At 39.2% G+C, this 22,168-nt stretch overlaps 2 protein-coding genes across 2 annotated transcripts; one reads left to right on the top strand and one right to left on the bottom strand.

Moving 5' to 3' along the window:
- Positions 1-2,974: 2,974 nt before the first annotated feature.
- On the bottom strand, positions 2,975-10,594 carry atp6v1c1b (ATPase H+ transporting V1 subunit C1b). Its single transcript, XM_034095035.1, has 13 exons — positions 10,428-10,594; positions 9,268-9,447; positions 9,098-9,165; positions 8,609-8,694; positions 8,053-8,147; positions 7,690-7,781; positions 7,452-7,550; positions 7,112-7,180; positions 5,524-5,616; positions 5,033-5,126; positions 4,627-4,724; positions 4,371-4,494; positions 2,975-3,820 (listed from the first exon to the last, which is right to left on the bottom strand). Exons 2-13 carry the CDS (start codon positions 9,397-9,399, stop codon positions 3,722-3,724), a joined length of 1,149 nt encoding a protein of 382 aa, XP_033950926.1. The 5' UTR covers positions 9,400-9,447; positions 10,428-10,594; the 3' UTR covers positions 2,975-3,721.
- A 3,315-nt stretch (positions 10,595-13,909) lies between these two features.
- azin1b (antizyme inhibitor 1b) lies at positions 13,910-20,068 on the top strand. Its single transcript, XM_034094657.2, has 11 exons — positions 13,910-14,114; positions 14,942-15,085; positions 15,552-15,750; positions 15,909-16,082; positions 16,328-16,500; positions 16,689-16,902; positions 17,059-17,133; positions 17,426-17,591; positions 17,699-17,808; positions 18,092-18,309; positions 18,561-20,068. Exons 3-11 carry the CDS (start codon positions 15,649-15,651, stop codon positions 18,634-18,636), a joined length of 1,308 nt encoding a protein of 435 aa, XP_033950548.1. The 5' UTR covers positions 13,910-14,114; positions 14,942-15,085; positions 15,552-15,648; the 3' UTR covers positions 18,637-20,068.
- The last annotated feature ends 2,100 nt before the right edge of the window (positions 20,069-22,168 follow it).

The following is a 22,168-nucleotide window of genomic DNA, read 5'->3' as shown; positions in this document are numbered from 1 at the left end:
GCCTGTTGGGTTAGGTCTTTTGTCTGCTTGGAGGGTCGGGATCGTAGCCTTTTCTAACTCAGAGGGGGAGTCCAGGTCTCGGGACGCATTACCTATAAAAAATCTAGCACACTGAGGTTAAATAAATCCAACCCTTTCCACTCTGACTCTTTGTAATCATACTATCTGTCTTAATTGTTAAATGCCATCTAAACAACCTAATTGATGTCTACAAATGATATTACAAAAACTCACTCTAAAAATTGTTTCATCCATTGCTACATATGTACCCAACATAACTCTTTCAGGAAACCATTTTCTCCTATACATTGAAAAACGTACATGTTTCCAGCATCACATATTCCACACACTACGAAAGAACATCTACATATTTTCTCCAACATTTTAAGCTAGTTTCTATAGCAAGATTATCATGTGTGACATAATAATCAGATGTCTTGTTTGCTAACCAAGAATATTAAACTTTAAAATGTCTTTTGGCCAGTTGAAGTCCTGCTTACTTCATCCTTAAACTCTTCTTTAATTTGAAACCAAAAAAGGTCTTCCTTCTCCACCATGATCCTATCTCTATATCAAAGTCCAGACAAACTGATGATTTATCTTCAGAAACCATGAGGAATGAAAACACTATTCTCCCTTACTTCAGTTCTAAATCAAATGAGCCAGACAGGAAACCCCCTTTAACCACTTGCTTATCCTATTATTTTTGATCAAAGTTGTGTTACAAGCAGGTTAGATCTGTAATGAATTAAAATCAATATTTAAAGACGCAATATAAGTTAAATATATTGTTAAGCTAATTACTGTTTTATTGTGAAGGCCTCTCTGGCGAACAGCGGCCTTTGGCTTTTATTTTGAAAGGCCGTTCCGGAACAGCGAGTCCGATTCCTAGAAACACGGCAGATTGACAATCGTTCTAATGCATTAACTATAGTCGTGAAAGAGACAAGGAGGGGGAAGGCGTGTGGAAGCAAGCAATGAACTGAAAATGCCACCAATCCTGTTTTAACGTGATGGCGAACATTGAAAACCGAAGCGGGCATAAGCACCTCTGTCATAACTGACAAGCGTTCAAAAACCTTTCTGCTTATCCCTTATGCTACTACTTTTTGTTTTATTCATAACCTAAAAACACAATTGTGATGAATAGCTTGCTTTTGTATCATTACATTTACCAACATAAAACAAGGTCTGTACTAATCAACAATGACAACCTACAGACAGCTCATTTATTTAAATATACGCAATATATTGACTTCGCTTTTATTTATCTGACTTAATTAACGTGCTTCCCCCCCTTTCAGCCACTAGATGGCAGCAGCAGAGCACAAATGAGCTTCACTCTTCTGAGCGAATGTCTGATTATCACAGACAATCGGTCACACAGGTTATTCAGGTAAAAATCACACAGATGTATTCCCCGTACAGTTTGTCCGGCTTGATAACGTGCTACATATGTCGTCACGCAGGACTCTCTGCCTACCTTGCGATCAACGTTATGTTTACGTCAGCCTTTCAAATAAATGTTTACAGACAAGGGAAACGGGAGCCGGTCTCGTCACAATGTAGGTGACGTTAGCGCTCTCTCCCAAGGATTTAACATATAAAAGTCCGCTGACACTTTCGCTTATTTGGTCTTGGACTCTTATTTACCCCCAGCTTTAAACGGCGGATCGATCTGAAATATCGATCATCCAGGTTCCGTCGTGTAGGACTCACACCTACAGCCCACGAACTGCACCGCTCCCACGCCACTTCAGGACTAAACTACCCGAGATCCACGCTAAACTGCTTTAATTTCTCGTCACGCAGGACTCTCTATACCTTGCGATCAACGTTCACGTGTTTTATATAACTTTCCTAACATGGTAAAAAATATGCATTGTATACTCCATTCAAACTTCAAAAACACTCTGAAACGCCTACAGACAATCCTACAGGGCCCTGCTATTGTCCGAGGCGTCTAAAAGTGCTTGTTCCCGACCCAGTGTGGTCGTCTGAATCCCTCCACAGCTCATGTTTATTCAGAAACGTCGGAGATCACCATTTGTTAGGAGATTTAGTGGACAACTCGTCCGCTTTCTTAAATCTCCTCGCGTCCCTACACAAGCCGTTATCTTACAGGAAGGAACCCCAGAGCATACAAGTAACCGTTTAACAATAATCCATTTTAATGGTAATATACAATGCAATACAATCAAGTACAGTACAAATTAAATACAGTTTATCTGTGGGATCCCATAATTACCTGTGCCAGCGAGAGGAGAGAGAGGGAGGCACACCGCGGGGTTCCTGTCTAAATACTTCGCTGACCAGAGGAGGAGTTATCTGCGCCCCCCTTCCAGACCAGTGATTGGCTGCCCAAATTAGTATCAACAGCTCACATCTTAAGTTCCCCAATCCCAGTGGCTCAGCTTCCTTATCACAGGGATCTGAGATGACTGTATGTTAACTCCACACCTTCCCCCTCTTCCTTTTGTCCTCACAAAACCAAATGTTCACAGGCCCCGAAAACAGTTCACAGTTTTCTCACCCAAATCATTTTCAAGCTTCTTCACAGTTTGCATGAATACATACAAATATTTCCTTACAGACGGCGGGACGCGGCGAGGCTGTGAGTCTGTGTGTGAGCACACACACACAAACTCCCAGCCAGGCTGCGGGTGTGTGTGTGCTCGGGCTGGTTTCGGGCTGGGTTTCGCGGTGTCTTGCTGTCTCGACGGCCACTGGGCTCATAGGGAGGGGGTGGGGCAGGAGCTCCAACAAGCCGTTTAAGTCAGAGTGAATACATATACTATACAGAGATGCTGTATGAGAAACCAATGTGAGTTTGGAAAATTGCACAATATAAATCTATTTTAGTATACCTCAACAATGGAATTATGATCAGTAGAAATGGCCATGACATGAGACCTTTAAATCAGCACAATTCTGTGTATTATTATTAATAACATTAAAGGACAGTATGCCAAAGTCATCACATAAAGTATTTATTTTTCACATCGATTTTAAATATGTGGTGTACTTTTCATTGATAAGGACAATACAGTATTTGCACATAGATTGATCATTATTTTCTCAAACTGCTTAATATACAGATATTATAGAAGCATATAATCAGCAAACATATTGCTTCATTATACTGTAGGATGATACGTCTCAGTATTTTGAAAGGATTATAGCTTTGGGGTGAAACAATGGTCAACATCTACTTGTAAACAGACAGTCCTTACATGGAGCTAAAAACATCACTTCCAAAAAACCGAGCAAAAAAAAACCTATTTACTGATTTTAGAGGCTTAAAATAAATACTATAGTTAACATACATTTATTTTTCTCTCCATTTTCCCCACATGTATAGTTTTTGATGCTTTGCATGAAGTGGGTTGACGGGGGAAAAAACAAACCATCATTTCATGTCCTTTGACAGGGAATGTCATCCATGTCTTTGGAGCATTGCCCTTTTACAGCTAGGTAGAAAGGGAAATACCAAAGATCATAAAAGGTCCACATTTGTCCAGTATTTTAGAACAAAAGTTCAACAACGTATTCAATATAGACCCAGGAATGTAACAGCAGCATGAGAGAGGAACATAGAAGGGCAAGACAAAAGGAAATAAAAATAAAAACAGGAAAAACCAGGTGGAAATAAATTAAAGCTTGGGGATGTGAACATGTCACATCAAACTGCACAGAAAATGAGATGATGATGGAAATCTTTCTAGACTTTGAAGTCCAGCAAGTTGCAGTCGAGCTTGTAGTAAACGTAGGGGTAGTACTCCTGCTGACTCAGGTTCAGCCCGGGGATGTCCATGACAGCCTGCAGGCACAGCAGAGAACCAAGAGTTACACACACTTCATTCTTCTTTGTTTTTATATTTCAATACATTTTTCATTTTCGTTTATTAACTGATTGGTCAGGGTTTTTGTTTGAAGCACTTTACATTACAGCTTGGTATTAACATTGTAATACTAGGATAATACTTAAAAAAAGGTAATAATCATGTGAAATCACATAATTACCAAAGTAATAAGCAGGTAATAGCTTGGCATTAAAATGGGTATACCTGGGTTAATACAGTGTTGGACTGACATTTACTAAGCATAATAATTGGGAAACAAATTCAAAGATAGCAATAACGAAAAACTATATAGTAATATTATGGTAACAATATGGACTAAATGAAGTACTAAAGGCTGAATATATAATATAACAATACAATTATTATATTATGAAATGGTTAAATAATATTTCTCTTAAAGTAGTGATCGTGTACTGTAGGTTAGTATTGTGTAGCCCATACTTGTTCATCATTATAATATGATGTTCACCAATGTTTATTGTTACAGAGTGTGTGAAGGAGACTCACATCGATGATGGCGGCGCTGCTGTCCAGGTGTTTGTACAGTTCATTGAGCACCTCTCTCAGTTTCTTCATGTTCTTCTTGTTGGGCTGGAGCAGCATGGCCTGAAAGTTCACGGGCAGCCCATATCTACGAAACAAAAGAAGTTTGTTACTAAGAAAAACCTACATTAAAAGGGATGGGTGGATAGACAACCAAAGTATGGAGAGAATGAATGAATCGTACAGTTTCATGAAAGCTGCTGGATGTTCTCCTGCTTACCTTAATACGGACTCCACAAACACACGCAGGGCTTTTATGTGAATCCATGCAATGAAGGCTTCGCTGAAATTCACTTTCAGCCATCGTACCAGAGGCCCCTGGGTGGAAATAAATAGCACTTTAATATTTTATAATAAAAGTTAAAATACCTGTCAACTAGCTGATATTGAACATTACATTTTTGGATGTTTTAAAATAAACATTTCGTCAAATATTACCAGAAAGCATATGACAAGAACATATATTTATATCCATGATGACTGATTTAAGCCAATATTTAAGACGAATCAAAAATGTAATTGGGAAATAAAAATGTATCTAAAGAATAAAAGAACCCTCCCTCCTAAACTGGCTTTTCTTCTTCCCCACTTGGTATTAGTGTTTTTTAAGTAAACAGCTGCCGTACAAACTGTTTCTTCTTGTCAGTGGACAGCCGTGTCATCTCTTCTTTGTCGGCCTTCATCTCCTCCTCATTGTACTGGAAATCACGAACCGTAAACCTGGATAAGGGCACACAGCAGAGAGCTAATCAGCTGTCAGCGAACACACACATCCACCCACCCACACAAACACTCAAGTGCACTCCTGTCCTGACAATGGGCTACATACAAACAGTCACATGATACATAAACACACACATTGTGATCCTCCTATCATGCTAATTGGAGAGACTAATGACAGCTGACAAAATTGTGCCAAATATAGAAGAATGGAGTTTTTTTAAGCATAACAAGCCGGTTCCTTTGTTTACGAATAGGTCACCTACTTTACAATTATATGTTCAAACATACTGCTGTTTATCTAAAAAGAAGGACACATAATCTGCAATTAAAAAAGAAAAATGTATCAGATGGCTAACACTGCAAAAATAAAAATTCTGAAATTAAATGAACTTACTTGTTTTCCCTGGCCTTGTGCTTGAAGTCATCGATAGCCTTCCTGAAGAGAGTGACACTGAACAGGCCGCTGTCGTTGTCTTCAAACAGCAGCCTGGAGGAAAATAGACATTAACATGAGAGCTGGATACACACAGTATGTTTGACACATTACAGCAGCACCTTGGTTGTTTATTGGCTAATGGTTACACAAGCCAAAAAATCGTTATGACATCATAAAGTGGCAAAAATCTGATCAGCTCTATTTCAGACAGGTTTTTATATAAATGGATCAGGACAAAAAGTGAGCAAATATTTTTTCCTGAAACTTTCAGCATCTCTTTACACAGAGGGGACACATGGTTATGTATAACAGACATGAAAAAGTGGATTTTACATAATAGGTGACCTTTAATCAAGATCCGTGATTATTTATTTTATGTAGTCTAAATTTCACCATGAGAATCACATTGACAAAGAATCTCTTCTACAACAGTCAAGTTGTATACTTTTTCTTTTGTAAAACATAATATGCAGGATGTTGGATTCTCTAGTTGCTTCTGATCCTTCATCAAAGCTGTCAACATGGTCACTAACTAGCTACGTCTTAGTATTAGCAACAAGGACATGACGATCCCTCACTGGCTTCTCACTTATTGCTCGAAACACAACCCAACTGTGTTTCCTGGTTAACAATGTATTGAAAGTATCTGCAATAAGATTTAGTCTGCATTTCCTATGCATTAAGGCATAGGGGACGGGTGGCGCAGTGGTCTGTGCATCCGATCATCAGATCAAGGGGGAGTGCTGGGGAACTCCAGTTTGAAACCCGCTCCTGCCGCCACTGCGTCAGGCCGTTGTGTCCTTGGGCAAGACACTTCACCCGGTATTGTCCACAGTACATGTATAATACCAATGTATACTTGTAATAGCGCCTCAATGACCTCAAGGCATGAAGATGGACAGTGTGGCGCAGTGCGCTGTGCAATGATCATCAGATCAAGGGGTGAAACGCTGAAGCGTCTGTAAAGCCGTTGTGTCCTTGGGCAAGACACTTCACCTGAACTTGCTCCTGTGTATTGTCCACAGTTTCTGACCATTGCATATGTGTAGTGTGTATATGTAAAGCGCTTTGAGTCATTGAAAAAGCGCTATAATAAATGTAAGGAATTATTATTATTAAGTCCATCCAATGTTCAATGCAGCTGTTCACATCACACATTTAAAAGCTCATAGGCACAATCCCAAAAACATCTGCCAATTTCCTCGCTGCTCCAACATGAGATGTTTCCCGTTCGCAGTGCATTAGTGCTAAGTCTCAAATACAGGTTGCTAGGTTACCACACCACCTCAGGCCACCTCAAATCATCTGGCCTCTTCGGCTAAAGGTCAATTGCTCTCTGCAGGTCACCCACATAATATTTTTTCTGTTTTTAGAAACACTATTAGAAACTATAGGTAGGTAGGTAAGTAGAAATTAAAATCAGTCTGTTTAGCATGTGTCACTCCATGACATTTATTAAAAATTCAGATGCGTCACTGGGCCATTTACTCATCTAATGGTTGACCATTCACACATTTGTCCCAAAAAAACTGAATGTTATGCTTACTTTGTGGAGCGTGGCACCACCATCTCTGACAGGCTTTCATACGTCTTCTGCCAGTCTCCATATCCGGTCCTGGAGGGAAAGATAACAGTCATGTATTCTAAGTTTAAAATAACATGTAGCTGTTGATACCAATACTGATATTTCAAACAAAAAGGTGTTTGTATTATTTTGAAATTGCATGCATTACAAATTGACCATTTCAATTGACACTATGAATTCAGTTATTTATTTTTTATTATTTTGTCAATTTATTGAACATGTCAGAAACACTTATTAATTACATGAATATAACAACTTGAACGCATATTGAATATAAAGACAGTGATGTAAGTGTACTTACTTTGGGACAACCACCAGCATGGTAATCAGGTACTCCGAGTCCAGCACAAAGTCATCTTTCTTCGCTATGTCAGCCAGACTCCTGGTCAACAAGCTCCCCCTAAAGGACCACACATGCAGTTCAGATTAACAGACAACCTTCATTTTTCTCAGGAAGACATACAAATATTTGTGTTACAGCTTATACCATTACAGTGTGTATAGTGCAGGAGTACTGTACACATTTAATAACTACTCACGCATTCTTCCGCTCCAGGTTTTGCAGGTTTCCCTTCAGGTTGTTGTAGGCTGAAGCTCTGGCCTTCAGGTCATTGTCTATCTGAGAGGCTTGCTAGAGAACAGTAAGAAGAAGATGAGGAGAGATGACTTCAGTGAGGCTCAAATCCTCTACCAAACATATAACACACTTGTCAGATTACAGGAATTATCTAAATCTAACTATGTCAATATGTGATAAATATGAGGGTTTTTGTTGCTGTTTGTTTTGATCTTTATACTGTTGTACACAGGCCTGAATAAAATTAAAATAAAACATATAAAAAAGCACCACCATTAATATAATAACCAAATATTATGACTACAAATTAGTAGCATTTTTGTACCTTGGCGATGATCTCAGAGATGTTTTTCAGCGACTGTTTGATTGGATACTTAGCCATGTCCCACTGAAATCTGGTGATATAGGTGACCAGGTCCACTAGAAATGAAAGAAGGAAAACAGTCATCAGCCTAAAACATCTTCATATCTATGGGCCTAGTGTCGAATAATGATTGTTTATTTATATTTTTGTATTAATGTAGTTATCATTTTTATAATTGTTTTGTTTAAGTTCAATTACAGAGAGCATTTGGAAGTTTTAGGTCTAGAAATATAAAGCACAGGTTGGAGAACTGTATAAATGTCCATGAATTTTTCTGCTTAATGTTTTGAATGTTCAAGCAACTACAGAGATGTGAAGTGCATAGCACCATCTCCTTGAATGTCAAGTGTGTAACATTTCTGTGTTTCGATGTCATAAGAGTTGACTGTAATTCATGCCAGGTTATTTTTCCGCTAGTGACATTATATAGCTAAAAAAAGTTTACTAGCAATGTTTTTCACTGCTTACTTTCATTTGAGGAGTGCACCAGTCTAATGATTACGTTCACAGGCATTACCTCCATTAGCAAGCAGGTTTTCCTGGACTTTGTCGCGGCTGTCCTCCAGGACATCGGCCATGTACTGAGCGACCTTCCTCACCACACTGCAACATAACACATGGGAGAGGACAAGAGTTACACACCAACACAATAGGTCCTAATTAAAGACAGGAGAAAAACTATGGGCAGAACTGGACTAAATGTGACATTTAACTTTGTTTTCTGTGAAAGCCAAACATGCAGTTTTAGTGGAAAGAAGCAATACAGGCTATATTTGAATAAACATCTACCATCAGATTTCAAAACTGCATATTGACAATTTCTTTTCTTTTTTTATATTGAAATAAAAGATACATTCTGAATGTTTTCTTTCATCCATATTGTATTCTCCTGAATGTCCAAATATCTTCTTAAGCCTAACTGCTTCAGCATTTTTTTTTTTAACATAAACTAAAACAACAAAAAGTGCATTTGAAAAACAACAAGAAATAACTAGTAAAAGTTTACCTTTCCACAAAAGTGTCTAGTTTAGCCAGCTCATCTGACAGGCCCACTAAGACATCTAGAGTTCCCACCTGTTAGAGACAAAATACACACAAATATTAACACAAACACTACAAAACGTATTGTGTGCTGATTCCCTGTGGAGAGGATTACACATGTCTGCTGTGTTTTACCTTGAGATCAGGGATGTTGAACTTGTTGTTAACGGAGAGGTTGTTGGTGCGTGTGGTGGCCACCATCAGCTTGTCCCAGGTCTGCTGGCACGTCTTCTCCCCCGGAGCAGAGATCAACCAGAATTCAGTCATAGCTGCTGGTAGGAGGTTGGTCTACTGGGAGTTTGATGTAAAGATTCACTGAGGATAAAGAAAGAGAAAGAGTCCCGTTGTCTGGCTTCAATAATCTTTTGCATCATTAAGTACTTTGATTTTTCAAGCATTATTGTTTTGTTGTTTTGTCAGTGAAAAGTTTCCCCACTGACAGTATTACAAAATCACAACAAAATATTATACAAATGATTATGGGCACAAACATGCGCCCGTAATATTTACTTTAGACCATGATAAAAAAACTAAAGAGTGATCATCATATCAGCAAACTTGATAATGTAAAACTAACAACACGTAAATCAAAGATGTTTAATTTATTGCACTGTATATCTTTAATAATGAAATATAACATGGTGTGATTATAAATGTCATAAACAAGACCTAGTCAAGTCAAAATGATGGCAAACAGATATTTTCTCCTGTCAAAAAGGAAAGCAGATAACTTTGGAGCCTACAGAATATTGTATAGCTCTTTTGATTTTAAAATCATGACTTTGAATTGTAACCCTTTATTTTATGTTATTTGTACCCTTGGTTGCATGAACAATTTCCATATCTGCTCAAAATATATACACAGAAGTCTTCCTCCACGTCATTTTTTTTTTTTAAAGAAGCTCTTTGTTCATCTTTTGCCTTCCATAATGCTTTTGATTCATGACCTTCCTCACATTTATGTTCGTATGACAGTTATACGGAAACTGCACACACACTGGTTGATTGCATCAGTACAGCTCAGTAGAGACAGACAGGTCTGCTGATTTACTGTCATATGATCAGTGTGTGTGTTGCAGAGGACATGCTCAACACAGACCCTAAACACCTTGAAAAACAAACCACTGAGAACTGTTGGTATTTAGCTTGGACTCTTTAATCATTCGACCTTCAAATGACTGATTCAATGAGCAAAATATACCAAAATACATGGGTGAATGCACTGTTAGCTTGCTTGTTTGCATCGCAGTCTCACGCTGTCACGACGTCATTATTCGGTGTATTTTCGTACTTACCGATGTGATTAATGGCTTCCGCGTTTTGTCCACACGGTGTAATTCAGTTAAAGAGTCACAGCTTTCCATACACACCACAGAAAATAACAGCTTTAAGACTCAAATGTGCTTCAACACAGCATCTCACAGTCAGCTGATGAGGACGGTTGTTCTGCGCATGCGCAAAAGCTGCTGCGCACTATACTGCCTTCACGTGACCGACAAGTCTTTGTGAAATCCAGTGTCAGAAAATAAAGTCGGAGACAATTGAGCGGTTGGAAGGCATTTAAAGGCATTTTTACTTTGTACATAATCATTCAACAAACATACAATGTGTACATTTAAAAAATATAGCTGCAGTATATATAAAGTAGGAATATTACCAATATGTTGAGTGCAACCTACAAGTCCGCATAGTTTCCTGGAATGCAACACAAATCAGCAATTCTGGAAAGCAAGATGCGCAGTAATCTGTAAAAACCGACTTTTATTTTAAATTGGAAAGGTTCATATCAGCTGCTCCGTTTTGTTTTCCTATAGCAGCATTATAACTATTTCCGACAGTCCTTGTAGGAAGTGTCGCCCTCTTCTGGTCATGTGTAACGACTGAACATAGGAATCACAGCCTATGGGTAACAGTGAATCAAACTATGCTCTCCAATGCTCATATTACTTTACTGTTTAGTAACACAGGGGAACAAATGGTGTATGTCTCAATACACAGTAGCCTCAATCAAATGCAGTTTACCAAATATACCAGCGTGATGTCGCGTAGTATAGAAGACAACATGCTTTTCTGACTAATATGACCAGCAATTGTTTGCACAGGGGATATACTGTATTAGCAAAATGGTCGAAGGTCAAAGCTCAGTGTTATGACTGAGAATGTTCAAGTGTTTTTCATACTGCATGCAACAGTAACTACATACTTTGTAATGGCATCTGCAGTAGCCTATACTGAAAGGACATGGTAAAATAATGTAGGATTTGGAATGCTGCATTTGAAGAACGAAAACCAAACATTCAAATCAGAGAGGACTGGTACAGCTGCTTTCAACGGTACTTTACAAAAACTGTCTCACAGGACTTAAGGCTGTTAGAGTTAGAAATAATGTAACACACAATCCTGGCTAGTGCTGTACTGTATTTCTAGACTGACACAAACAACATTTTGAGAGTTTAAAAAGGAGAATAGGCCTTATTCCCTGAAGATAAGTCAAAGGAAGCAAGCCAAAACGTGAATAATTCAAATTAATGTCAATTACCACTGTGACGATTCCAAATGTTGTGTTGTGTAAAAGGCCTATTGTAAGGTAATACAGTACACTGCCATACATGTTACACAAGAATTAACTTAAGTATTTCTTGATTAATCTAGGGTTAAAAACGATGTAATACTGACAAAATGTTTTGAGCATTAGTGTACTGATAATGTATTGGTACTTGTCACCTGTCTTGTATACAGAAATTAGTACAAATGTGCTGATACTTGTGGACACACCTCCAAATAAGTTGTGTTACAGAACTCTTTGTTGATAGGATTTCTTGGTATGCTGGAAGTATATATAATTGATTATTCATGCAGCTGGTTGTTTATATATTTTACTCCGGGCAAATTGAGTTTCCTTCCTGATGACAGTCAAGGCTTTTAACTGAACTCAGCGGAACTGAAGCACAAAATGTAATTTAGTTCCGTGCTCGTGGACCCCGATGTGAACCTTGAAGCACATGTATTTTTAAATGTATTTTCATTGTGTTGCGTTATTGAAAATGCTGGTGTTTATCATTATAAGGAACAGCATGTCCCCTTAAAATAATAAACAAGCTTAAATGTTTACCAACCTTGATAACTTTACCTGCACAATCATAATTCTGTAAACTAAAGCTGAAGAAAAAAACAAATATAAATCTAAAAAGGCACAATCAATGATTATTAGAATATAATAATGATTTTTATAAAAAATATATTAATGTATTTCCCTTCTCTACTGCACACCTTGTTTTTATTTGTATTTGTCTATGCCTTGTGGGTATTTGTATTTGTCTATGTATTGTGGGTATATGTATGTATAATGTATCTTGTGTTTATAGAACATTACACACCATTACTTTCCAAACAATCCTTTAATTGAATGTCCCAGCTCCAAATTGATTTAGAAGCCAGTTCTAACTGAAATCGTGTTTCTCAGAAATGTGAACTGTATGGACCAATTTGATTAGCTATTCCTATAGTTTGTACCTCAGGGCCAGTAGCACGACTAAACTGCATGAATCCATACATTTAATGTAGTCACTTGGTCTCTAAACATATATAAGGCTAGCCCTCTGAGAGCATTTAAAATATGAGTATGTCATTCATATAAGACTTTTTCTTGTTGTTAAGACTGAAAGATTCTCTGGGCCATGTTTTTTTTTGTGAACACAGTGTCCCTCAGAGTGACTGTCATAAAAAAAAGATATGAGCTATAGGAGAGACACACAGATGAAGCCATGCAGCGTGTTGCTCCAGTGTCACAGACACACAAGTCATACGACTAATATGATAGCTGCAGGCTGAGTTTCTGTGCCAGTTTTTTAGTGTTGTACTGAACTCCTGACCACCATGTTGACAAGATACAAATCTCAAAATTAATTACTTCCGATCAAGCTTCATTTCAGAAAACATTCAATTATCTTGGTTGACAAAGTTTACCTCAAGGTCTAAAACCAAAAGTTAAACAAGCTGTTGAATCTTAATCCCCCAGATTCCACAAAGCAGAAAGAAATAGGGTCAACATATCAACCACCTATAGGCAGAAGCACATTTTGTATGTTTTTGGCTTTCCTTTATTATGAAAGTGCCACACCATTGTGTACAGTGCAGTTCATTTGAGCTTTATCTCCATTATTGACAAATGACTTTTTTATTTATTTATATATGTTGTAAATAATATAACCCTCTGAAAGGACCCATTATTTTCATGAATTCAAAATGTACTTTAACTTTACTACTTTATATACCTGTCAGATTGGTATTTTTTTACTTTTAGTAATATCTTAAATGAGGGACTTTAACTTGAACAGGAGTATTTTTAAAGAGCAGTATTACTATGAACACAAAAAAAATAGTATGTACCATATAGGTATAATTTTGTAAAATGTAAAATAGATGAATTAAAAGAAAAATAACTACATAAATAAGGGGAAAACGTCACAAGTTATAACCAAAAACCTTCACATAACTCGCTGAGGGGGATAGTGACACACACATGTAAACACATACGCGTCTCTTGGTTTTAATTTTCCGACACAAACATCTGGAGCAGCGGTAGTCTTGACTGATTGACTGTGACGACTGGCCATCTACGGAAAAGTTTACGCTTATGTAACCAGAATAAACATCACAGATTTACCGCGGCCTGTGAGATATTCGGAAATACTTATTTGGTGGTATGTTCACAGAAAGGAAGAAAGCTGAATGGTGGAACTGACGATAGGCCCCGCCCATGGCAGTTGATTACCTTTTCCCACTTCCTCTGCTGAGCTCCAGTCCTCCACCACCATCAGCAGAGAGAGAAGACGCTATTCAGCCGACCAGAGTCCGTCATTTTACCATATGGCATCAACAACGGCCCTCTTTCTTTCTTACATCGTTGGGCCCACTACTCTTTGAAAATTCCGCCGAAAAAGAGAAGACGATTTTCCGAATCATTCTGGCCGTTATCTCACGTAAGTAAAGCGAAACACTTTCGGTTGAGTTGCTTGGATTCAGCGGGCGGACGTAACATGGCGGGCTGCTCTTTCTCCCTTCTGAGCCATACATGACAGGCCGATTCATTGGATTATGTGTCACTTGAAATGTCTTAATGTTGGATCTATTTGTATTAGTATATTATCAAACGATATGAGCGTTCACCCAAAATGTTTCAAATTATTTTATGTCCGTATTTGGGTTTGTTTGAGGGTTATAACAGAATGCTAATATAAGCTTCCTTCGACGTGCTTGCATTAGCAGCTCTCTGAGCCCAGAATATCTCTGTTTCCTCTCCATGGCGTTTCCTGTGCTCCATGCAGCTTCACTTTGACAGCTTCACTGTTAATGACTAGAGTCTGGTTTAGCGTTTCATGTTTGTTTTCCTGACGCAGTGCATTATTAATAATAATAACAATATCTCAATTTTCAATGTGTGACAACATTTGCATAACAACACACGCGTGTTTAATTCATAATTCATAGACAAGTATGACATAATGTGTAGTGTACTATTTCCGATTATACACAGTTGGCATAGATAATATTTAATAATAATATACTAGGTGTCACGTAAACGGTCGCGAGAGTTGCTATCTATTACGCTGGTGAAGTTTTGACCTCGGTAACAACAAATGTGAAACCAGATAATAGTGGTAATGACATAATAATCAAAATGACTCACAGGCCTAACCATGACACTACATTTCATTTTGCTTGTGATAAATACCTAATACATGTCTTTCCCTTTATGTACAGTGTACTCTTATGTATTTGTATCTGATATCATGTGTTTGTGCTTCAGGGCTCCCCTGTCTCTGCACAGGTCTATGAGCGCTACCCAGTGGGCCTAGGGGCCGCTCTATACCAGGAGCAGTTTGACTTCAACGCTGAGCCACCTTGGGATCCTAGCTGATAGTGGGACAGGTCCATCTCCTGACTTGTCCATGTGAGTGACACAGTGTCTCTTTTACACACCAAACACCTGGCTTGCTTATTGATGTGTATCTTGTCATTTTGTATGTGATATGGACCTTGAGTCGGAAATAAAGATTGAATTGAATTACGCACCTACACACACCTGAAGCAAAGTCCAGCCGGATTGTGGCCTGTGTGGAATTTGGCATACAAACCACGGTGTGATTAAACATGTTTATATGGGTTTAGTAGATTTTGTTAAAAATCAAGTGGGTGTGTGGACTTTACACATTTAATTATTATACAATAAAGAAAGTAGAGTTCTTGATCTGTGTGCCCAAATGGAACCTTAGTCATTAATGACTAGTTGTTGGTTCTAAACAGTGGAAATGCAACTAGTTAATCAGCCATGTGGATGCCTGATTACATATCTGTGAAAAACAAAGCTTATTATGGTGTTATTAAAGTTCTTTTTGTGTCTCCCTCTATTTTTTCAGTTTGTTGCATACCGGCAGGACCCCATTGGCTCAGTCGTGACCCCTTGACTTGTTTATCTGTTCTATATGATTGTCGGCTTAACGGAATACGGTTGAGATGAAAGGACTTGCTGACAATCACAGCTACATCGTTGAACTCCTGGAGGGAGGAGCGACCCTTGAAAATGTTATTGACGGACACATCTGTGAGCAGGCTCTGGTAAGTTCTGCTGCCCAGCCTTTAAATGTCCTTAGGTTGAAGTGCAAGAGATTCCCAAAATGCCTGAAATGGCTTTCCTGTACTGTCTTCAGCACACTTTGGTTTGGCCAGTTGCTTTTTGCTCTCTGTGCAGCCCTCACCACCTCTTGTGTTCCCAGGTGGAGAAGAGTGCGTTTGTGGTGGGTGACCTCGGTGCCCTGATGAGGAAGCATGTGTGCTGGCAGAGTGCGGTGCCCCGGCTCCAGCCCTACTACCCAGTCAAGTGCAACCGCAGCCCAGCAGTCATCGAGGTGTTGGCCTCTTTGGGCCTGGGCTTCGTTTGTGCTAACAAGGTGAGCTTTAAACATCACAGATTCAAATTCAGGTAGCTCCGTTTGTCTTTAAAACAGCTCAGTGCCACATCCTCTCATGAAAGCATTTGACATTTGGGGAAATGACATTACAAGCACTCAAGTGATTACTTCTCTGCTGATGACTGTTAACTTTTCCATTTCTGTAATACACTCATTATCCCTTTGATTGTTGGGTCTGTTAGATGTTGTGTCCATGTCTTCAACGTGTGTCCTTTTTCCTGCAGACTGAAGTGAGCCTGGTGCTGGAGCAGGGCGTACCCCCAGAAAGCATCATCCTATCAGGCGTCTGCAAGCAGCTGACACTCATCAAGTACGCTGCCAAGAACAACGTCCAGCATCTTGTGTGTGAAAACGAGGCAGAGTTGTCCAAGATTTCCCGCCTGCACCCGAGTGCAAAGTAAGTGATCCGATTAGGCAGCAAACCCTTTCCCTTAGCTTTTAATCCACCTGCACTCTAAACTATATATAAAACAGACAATTGGGTGCTGTTCCTGTCAAACAAACTTCAAGTTTTGCTTATATCGATGTTTTATTTATCTTTTGGCTCATGTACTTTATTTGATTTGTTGTTGTTGTCTCTTCCAGGTTGCTGCTGCAGTTGACCACTGAGGCCCACGCGGCTGAGACCAGCATGGCCTTTGGCTTCTCTCTGAAGAGCTGCCGGCACCTGCTGGAAGCCGCTAAGGACCTTGGAGTCCAGGTGGTGGGGGTGACCTTCCACATCCCCAGCTCCTGCCAGGACCTGCAGCAGGCCTACACCCACGCTCTGTCAGATGCCCGCTGTGTGTTTGACATGGGGGTGAGTCTGGGGGGAAACATCTTCATTATAAAGGGTTTAATCTGGTAGAATTTAGTAGATATGAGACCTTTCCTCCTGTATCCTGAATACCCTTTTATAACTTGTAATTTCTGCTTCATTAAGGGTAAAAACTGACTGTTTGCTGTTTCTGTTCAGGCGGATCTGGGCTTCAACATGAACATCCTGGACATTGGTGGTGGATTTACTGGCTTAGAGTTTCAGCTTCAACAGGTAAGTGGTAAACGGCTGTGATATGTGTGGGACGCATTTATTAGACTGTCAAATAACAATCAATGTACATGTTCAGCAAAGACTTGCCCCAAAACATAAACCCCTAACCGAAGAGTACACAAGTGAAAACGCAACACTTAGACATATAGATGTATAATAATATACAACATAATATAACATAAGCTATAGCAATATCATCAGCATCCCATGCTACTAGCAACTATTACAGCTTTAAGGCCTGAAAGTAAAGATGTCATCTAAGTGCACATGTGTTGTAACCTTCTGTGTGCAGGTTGAGTCTGCAGTCAGGCCGCTCCTCGATGCTTACTTCCCCCCCATGTCCGGAGTGCAAGTGTTGGCTCAGCCGGGCAGGTTCTACGTGGCCTCAGCTTTCAGCTTGGCTGTCAGCGTGATCGGCAAAAAGGTGGAGACCCGCCACTGGGACAGACTCACTCAAGGTGAGTTACTCAGCTTCTCTGTGTTAACAAAGCCAACAGAGGTCAAGTATTCCGTTTGTAGGCATGTTTCTGTATTTCTGACTTGATTGCACACTGTATTTACACAGGTGTGAGCCACGAAGACACCGAGTTCCGGTACTACATGAATGAGGGTGTTTATGGCCCATTCAGCCACAAGCTGCTGGGGAAGTCCATCGCTGTCCCGTCAGTGCACAAGGTGAGTGGCCTTCCACCCAGGAGTCAACCGCACCCTGGACTGAATGATGAATCTGATAGCAGCTCTAGTTGTTTTAAAAAGAACCCCTTTAGCTACCACAGGAATACAGTCTGTAAATATTGATGCATTAGTTATTGTTATTTGTCATTGTATTGCAAATAATTTCTTCTGTTGCCGTCTGTAATCATATAGATTTTGCTTTTCTTATAGTATCATTTACCATGTGCATGAGAGACTGTAGAGATCGTTGCCTGTTTTAATGACACTGTTTTCTCCTCACCAGCATGCGCTGTGCGCTGAGGAGGGAGTGTTTCCCAGCAGCCTGTGGGGCCCGACCCTGGATCAGCTGGACCAGGTGGTGGAGCGCTGCCTGCTGCCTGAGCTCAATGTGGGAGACTGGCTCTGCTTCTCCAACATGGGAGTGTGTGGCCTGGAGGAGTTCAGCTGCCTCTCCAACACCCCCGAGCTGCCCGTCTACTACACCGTCTCCACCTGTGACTGGTGAGTCAGTCAGCATGTGAAGGTTCACTACTCATACAGGTGTAGCAGGAATATGATGTTTTACAGAGAACTGATTATATTGCTTTGTTTTGCCCAAAACAACAAGACACTATAAAAACAACAAAACACTATAAAAAGTCCCATTTCATGTTTTTATATTGTCTTGTTGTTGCGTGTTGGCACCTTGAGTTCATTGTAATTTCGATGTACCTGTACAATGACAAATGAAAGATCTATCTATCTACATGTAGGTACGAAATGCAGGAGGCCGGTGTGACACTGGACAGCGCCATGAAGAATTTCTCCCTGGTCGAGTACAGTGCGTAACTACCCTCTGCCCCTGTCCCATTACATATTGCACAGATCCTCCTTAGCCCCTCCTTCCACTATGTGAGAGGACGGGTCAGTGAGGTTTTTGGGACAAGGGGCTAAATTAGTCAACATTCCAACCACCTTGGAAAATGCAGTGTCCTATTATTTCTTCCAGGAATTTGACTTTTTTTACCTCCTTGAAATTGGAAACAATTGGTTATTTGATACCTCAATTGTCTAAAATTTGATCTGGAAGATAATCTTCTCGTTCTCGCTCCTCCCTCCTACAGACTTCTTTCAGCTGAAAGAACTCCAGCTCAAAAGACAATATGCAACAAAATGGACAACTCTTTGGAGAACGAACCCCCTCCGAACATGTTTGAGGGGGGTTTGTTTCCTAAATCAAATCCAGTTTACAAAATGTACACTTGATTCAAATCGTGTTCTCTATTGATTACCTGTTGACAGTCGTGTAAATCCTCTGTCTGTCCAACATCAACACATTTTGTCTGTAGATGATTTTTGAAGTTTTTAAAAACAGCAATGCCTCGTGTGGATCCTGACCTTCAGACCCCTCACTTTGCATAGTTTAAATGAAATGATGACAATGATGTAACCTATTTCTTTATTGCAGCTCACCGCAATGCATTTTTATTTATTGGATTCAGATATTACTGGGGCAGATTTAAAGCTCCGTCTTTATGTGTGTTTTGCCGAGGTATTATGCTGTGGCCCATCCAACAGTGTTTTTCCTGATAAGATATAAGTGTGTTTTTTAACGCTACATGGATTGTGCTGTGATTACCATTTGTGACCTCAGTGGTTTCCCTTTACTCGAAAGGCATGACGGAAATGCTGTCGGAGATACAGAGAAGCTGCAGGCACCCAAATGCACTCCTTGCCTCTAATAGGAGAGGTTGATCCAGTTTAAAATGCACAAAATATTTTGTAGGTTAAATTATTACCGTGAGATTTAACGGCTCCGTTCTGATTTCATATAAGTGTCTTGCCATGGGATTATTATTCCTTGTTCTATAGGACCTGAAAACCAGCAAAAGATATATTTCTGAAGAGTGCTAGAACATTAATTATCTGTATGTGGCAGATGTCGACTTAACTCATCTATCTCCCACATAAAAGACATTCTAGCTGTACACACACACACATGTGAGGCCATGCACACAAAAACAACTTTCTAGACTTTTCCTCATGCCTCTTAAGTTATGAGGGACACGATGCACAGTCTGATGTACAACTAAATGTCTGATGAGGTGACCTGACTAAACTGCAGTTTTTAAAACTCCTGCCCTTGTGTGTAACACATGACTAATGTATTAATGACTTGCTCGTCTAAGGCACTAATGGACCATAGCCTGTTTGACTGTAAATTGTGCTTGTTAAAGTAATGAAAAGTGATTAATTTAATACATTTCTGACTGAAATCATTCATCTTGTGTCTGCGTGATCTTTTGATTTTGACTTTAGATTCCTTCACATGAAGTATTTACTGTTGCTAAAAACACGTGTCTGATCGGCTATGGACCTTGTGTTTGTTGTGATTGTATAAAAGACAATCTATTACAGTTTTTTTAGGGATGCTTGGGCTCAGGTATAAGCGGTCAGGAATGAGCCCTCCGTTATGGCAGAATCATCCAAATAGTAGATAAAGTATTTTAATGTGTAGCGGGGTTAGTACAAAGTCATTAATATAACTTGTCTGCAAGGTTAAGAATTTAAATATACTCCTAAAAAATGATGTATTTTTGACAAACTGTCTACACAAGCTTATGCCGGGGACATACAATCAACATACAATCAAAGTTAATATAAACTGTTGGTAAAATATAATCAAATAAATTAACGTTAAACATGGATTGGGTCGAAACTAATCTTGAGAGGGAATTTCTTGTTCTTGTGCATTTAAAGTTACAATTTAGACGTCATGATAAAGGCTTTGTGAGTCTGGAAAGTTTTGAGTTAGGCCTTTTGAACTGCTTGAATTAACTCTTAAAACCCTTTACAAACAGGGATAGCATCTTATCTCTGTTTAGAGGTGAAAGGTCAAATCAGGTTGTCAGAGTGACCTGCGGGCTAGAGAGGAGAATGGAAGTGTGGGGTATTTTCCACTAAAGCATGAGCTGAGTTTACATGTCCAACCGCCCCTGAATAAACCTCAGCTCTCACCTGCTTGTAAAGCCTTCAGTACGAGCCTTGCTTGATTGAAAAAGCATTATTTACTGCTGATATTTATATACCAGCAATGCCATATTCTGTCGTATGCAGCTTTAGATTTTAAATATCAAGGACTAATGTGAAGCCATTGATTTCTTCTGCTTCAAAATGAATGACAGTCACTGGATCATTTCCTTGTTGTTGAATGTGAGAGGATCCCAGCTCAGACACTTCTCTAAGAGGAGCCATTACGGCTACAATTAAGTGTCTCGTTGTGTAGAAGTGTTTCCTAAAGGTGATGGCCCCATGGTTATTAAATTAAGAACAAGATTTACAGATGAGTAAATGAGGTTTCATAGAGCAAAAACATTTCAAGTGCTACTCAACTGGCTTTAGATAAGCCAGTCCTTTATTAGTATATAAGTGCTACATATCAAAGAAGCATTGATACAATTTACTTTACAAATACAAGGTTACAACATAGACCTGTCACATTTGAAATCGCAACTTGATTCAGAGCATATTCACTGTGAATGGGGAAACTGAATGAAAGTGGTGGTGGATTCTGATCGGTGGTATGATCTTGTACTGGTTAAAAAATTCAGAATATGACATTTAAAAAACATAATTTTTCCTTACTTATGGAATTTGGGTGTCAGAGATTATGTCATTTACCTCAGTTGTCCTTCAGCAGTGCAGTTGTCCTTCTGCAGTGCAGCCATTATGAATGTGGACCCTTACCTCTCTCCTGTTGATCCTCTTTGTGTCCAGAAAATTAAGTCATCAAGGTTTGCATTTCCTGAGCAGAAAGGGCACAATGAGATGTGATCTTGTTAGTCCAATTTCAAATAAGGTTGTAACGTCACTTGAACACCAAACTGCTTTATGCCACAGAAATAAGGAAAAGCATTTCCAGTAGGCAAGTTATAAAGGTATATAAAAAATACCGTTGTCATATGTGAGATAATTGTAATGCACAACTAGAGATGTCAATTCCTGAGAATAAATGCAGTGTGAATGTTCGATGTGGGAAGGCTTACACAAAACTGCGTTTTTGGCTTTAAATGTAGATTAAAACCAATTATGTGTGAAAGATGTGGAATAATTTAAGGACTGTTGAAAAGGTGACGCAAAATTGCATTGCTGGCTTTACTCCCGCATTCAAACCTAATTACAGCACATTATTGAAGATAAAGCATTGTAATGATGTCTGATGTTGTAATGTAAAATATCTCATAGAACTATTTAGTAGTGAAAAGTCATACAGAGATAGGTAATGCAAGAAATTGTAGGTTATGAGTCCACAACGAACAGGATAAAAATGTGCGTTACCGCCACATTGTCGTTTTTTTTTAAATTGGATTTTTTATCCCAA

This window comes from Pseudochaenichthys georgianus, chromosome 11, assembly GCF_902827115.2.
Source record: "Pseudochaenichthys georgianus chromosome 11, fPseGeo1.2, whole genome shotgun sequence".
NCBI classification, from domain to species: Eukaryota; Metazoa; Chordata; class Actinopteri; order Perciformes; family Channichthyidae; genus Pseudochaenichthys; species Pseudochaenichthys georgianus.
The sequence above is the reverse complement of the archived record's forward strand: the minus strand, read 5'-3'. Positions and strand labels throughout refer to the sequence as shown.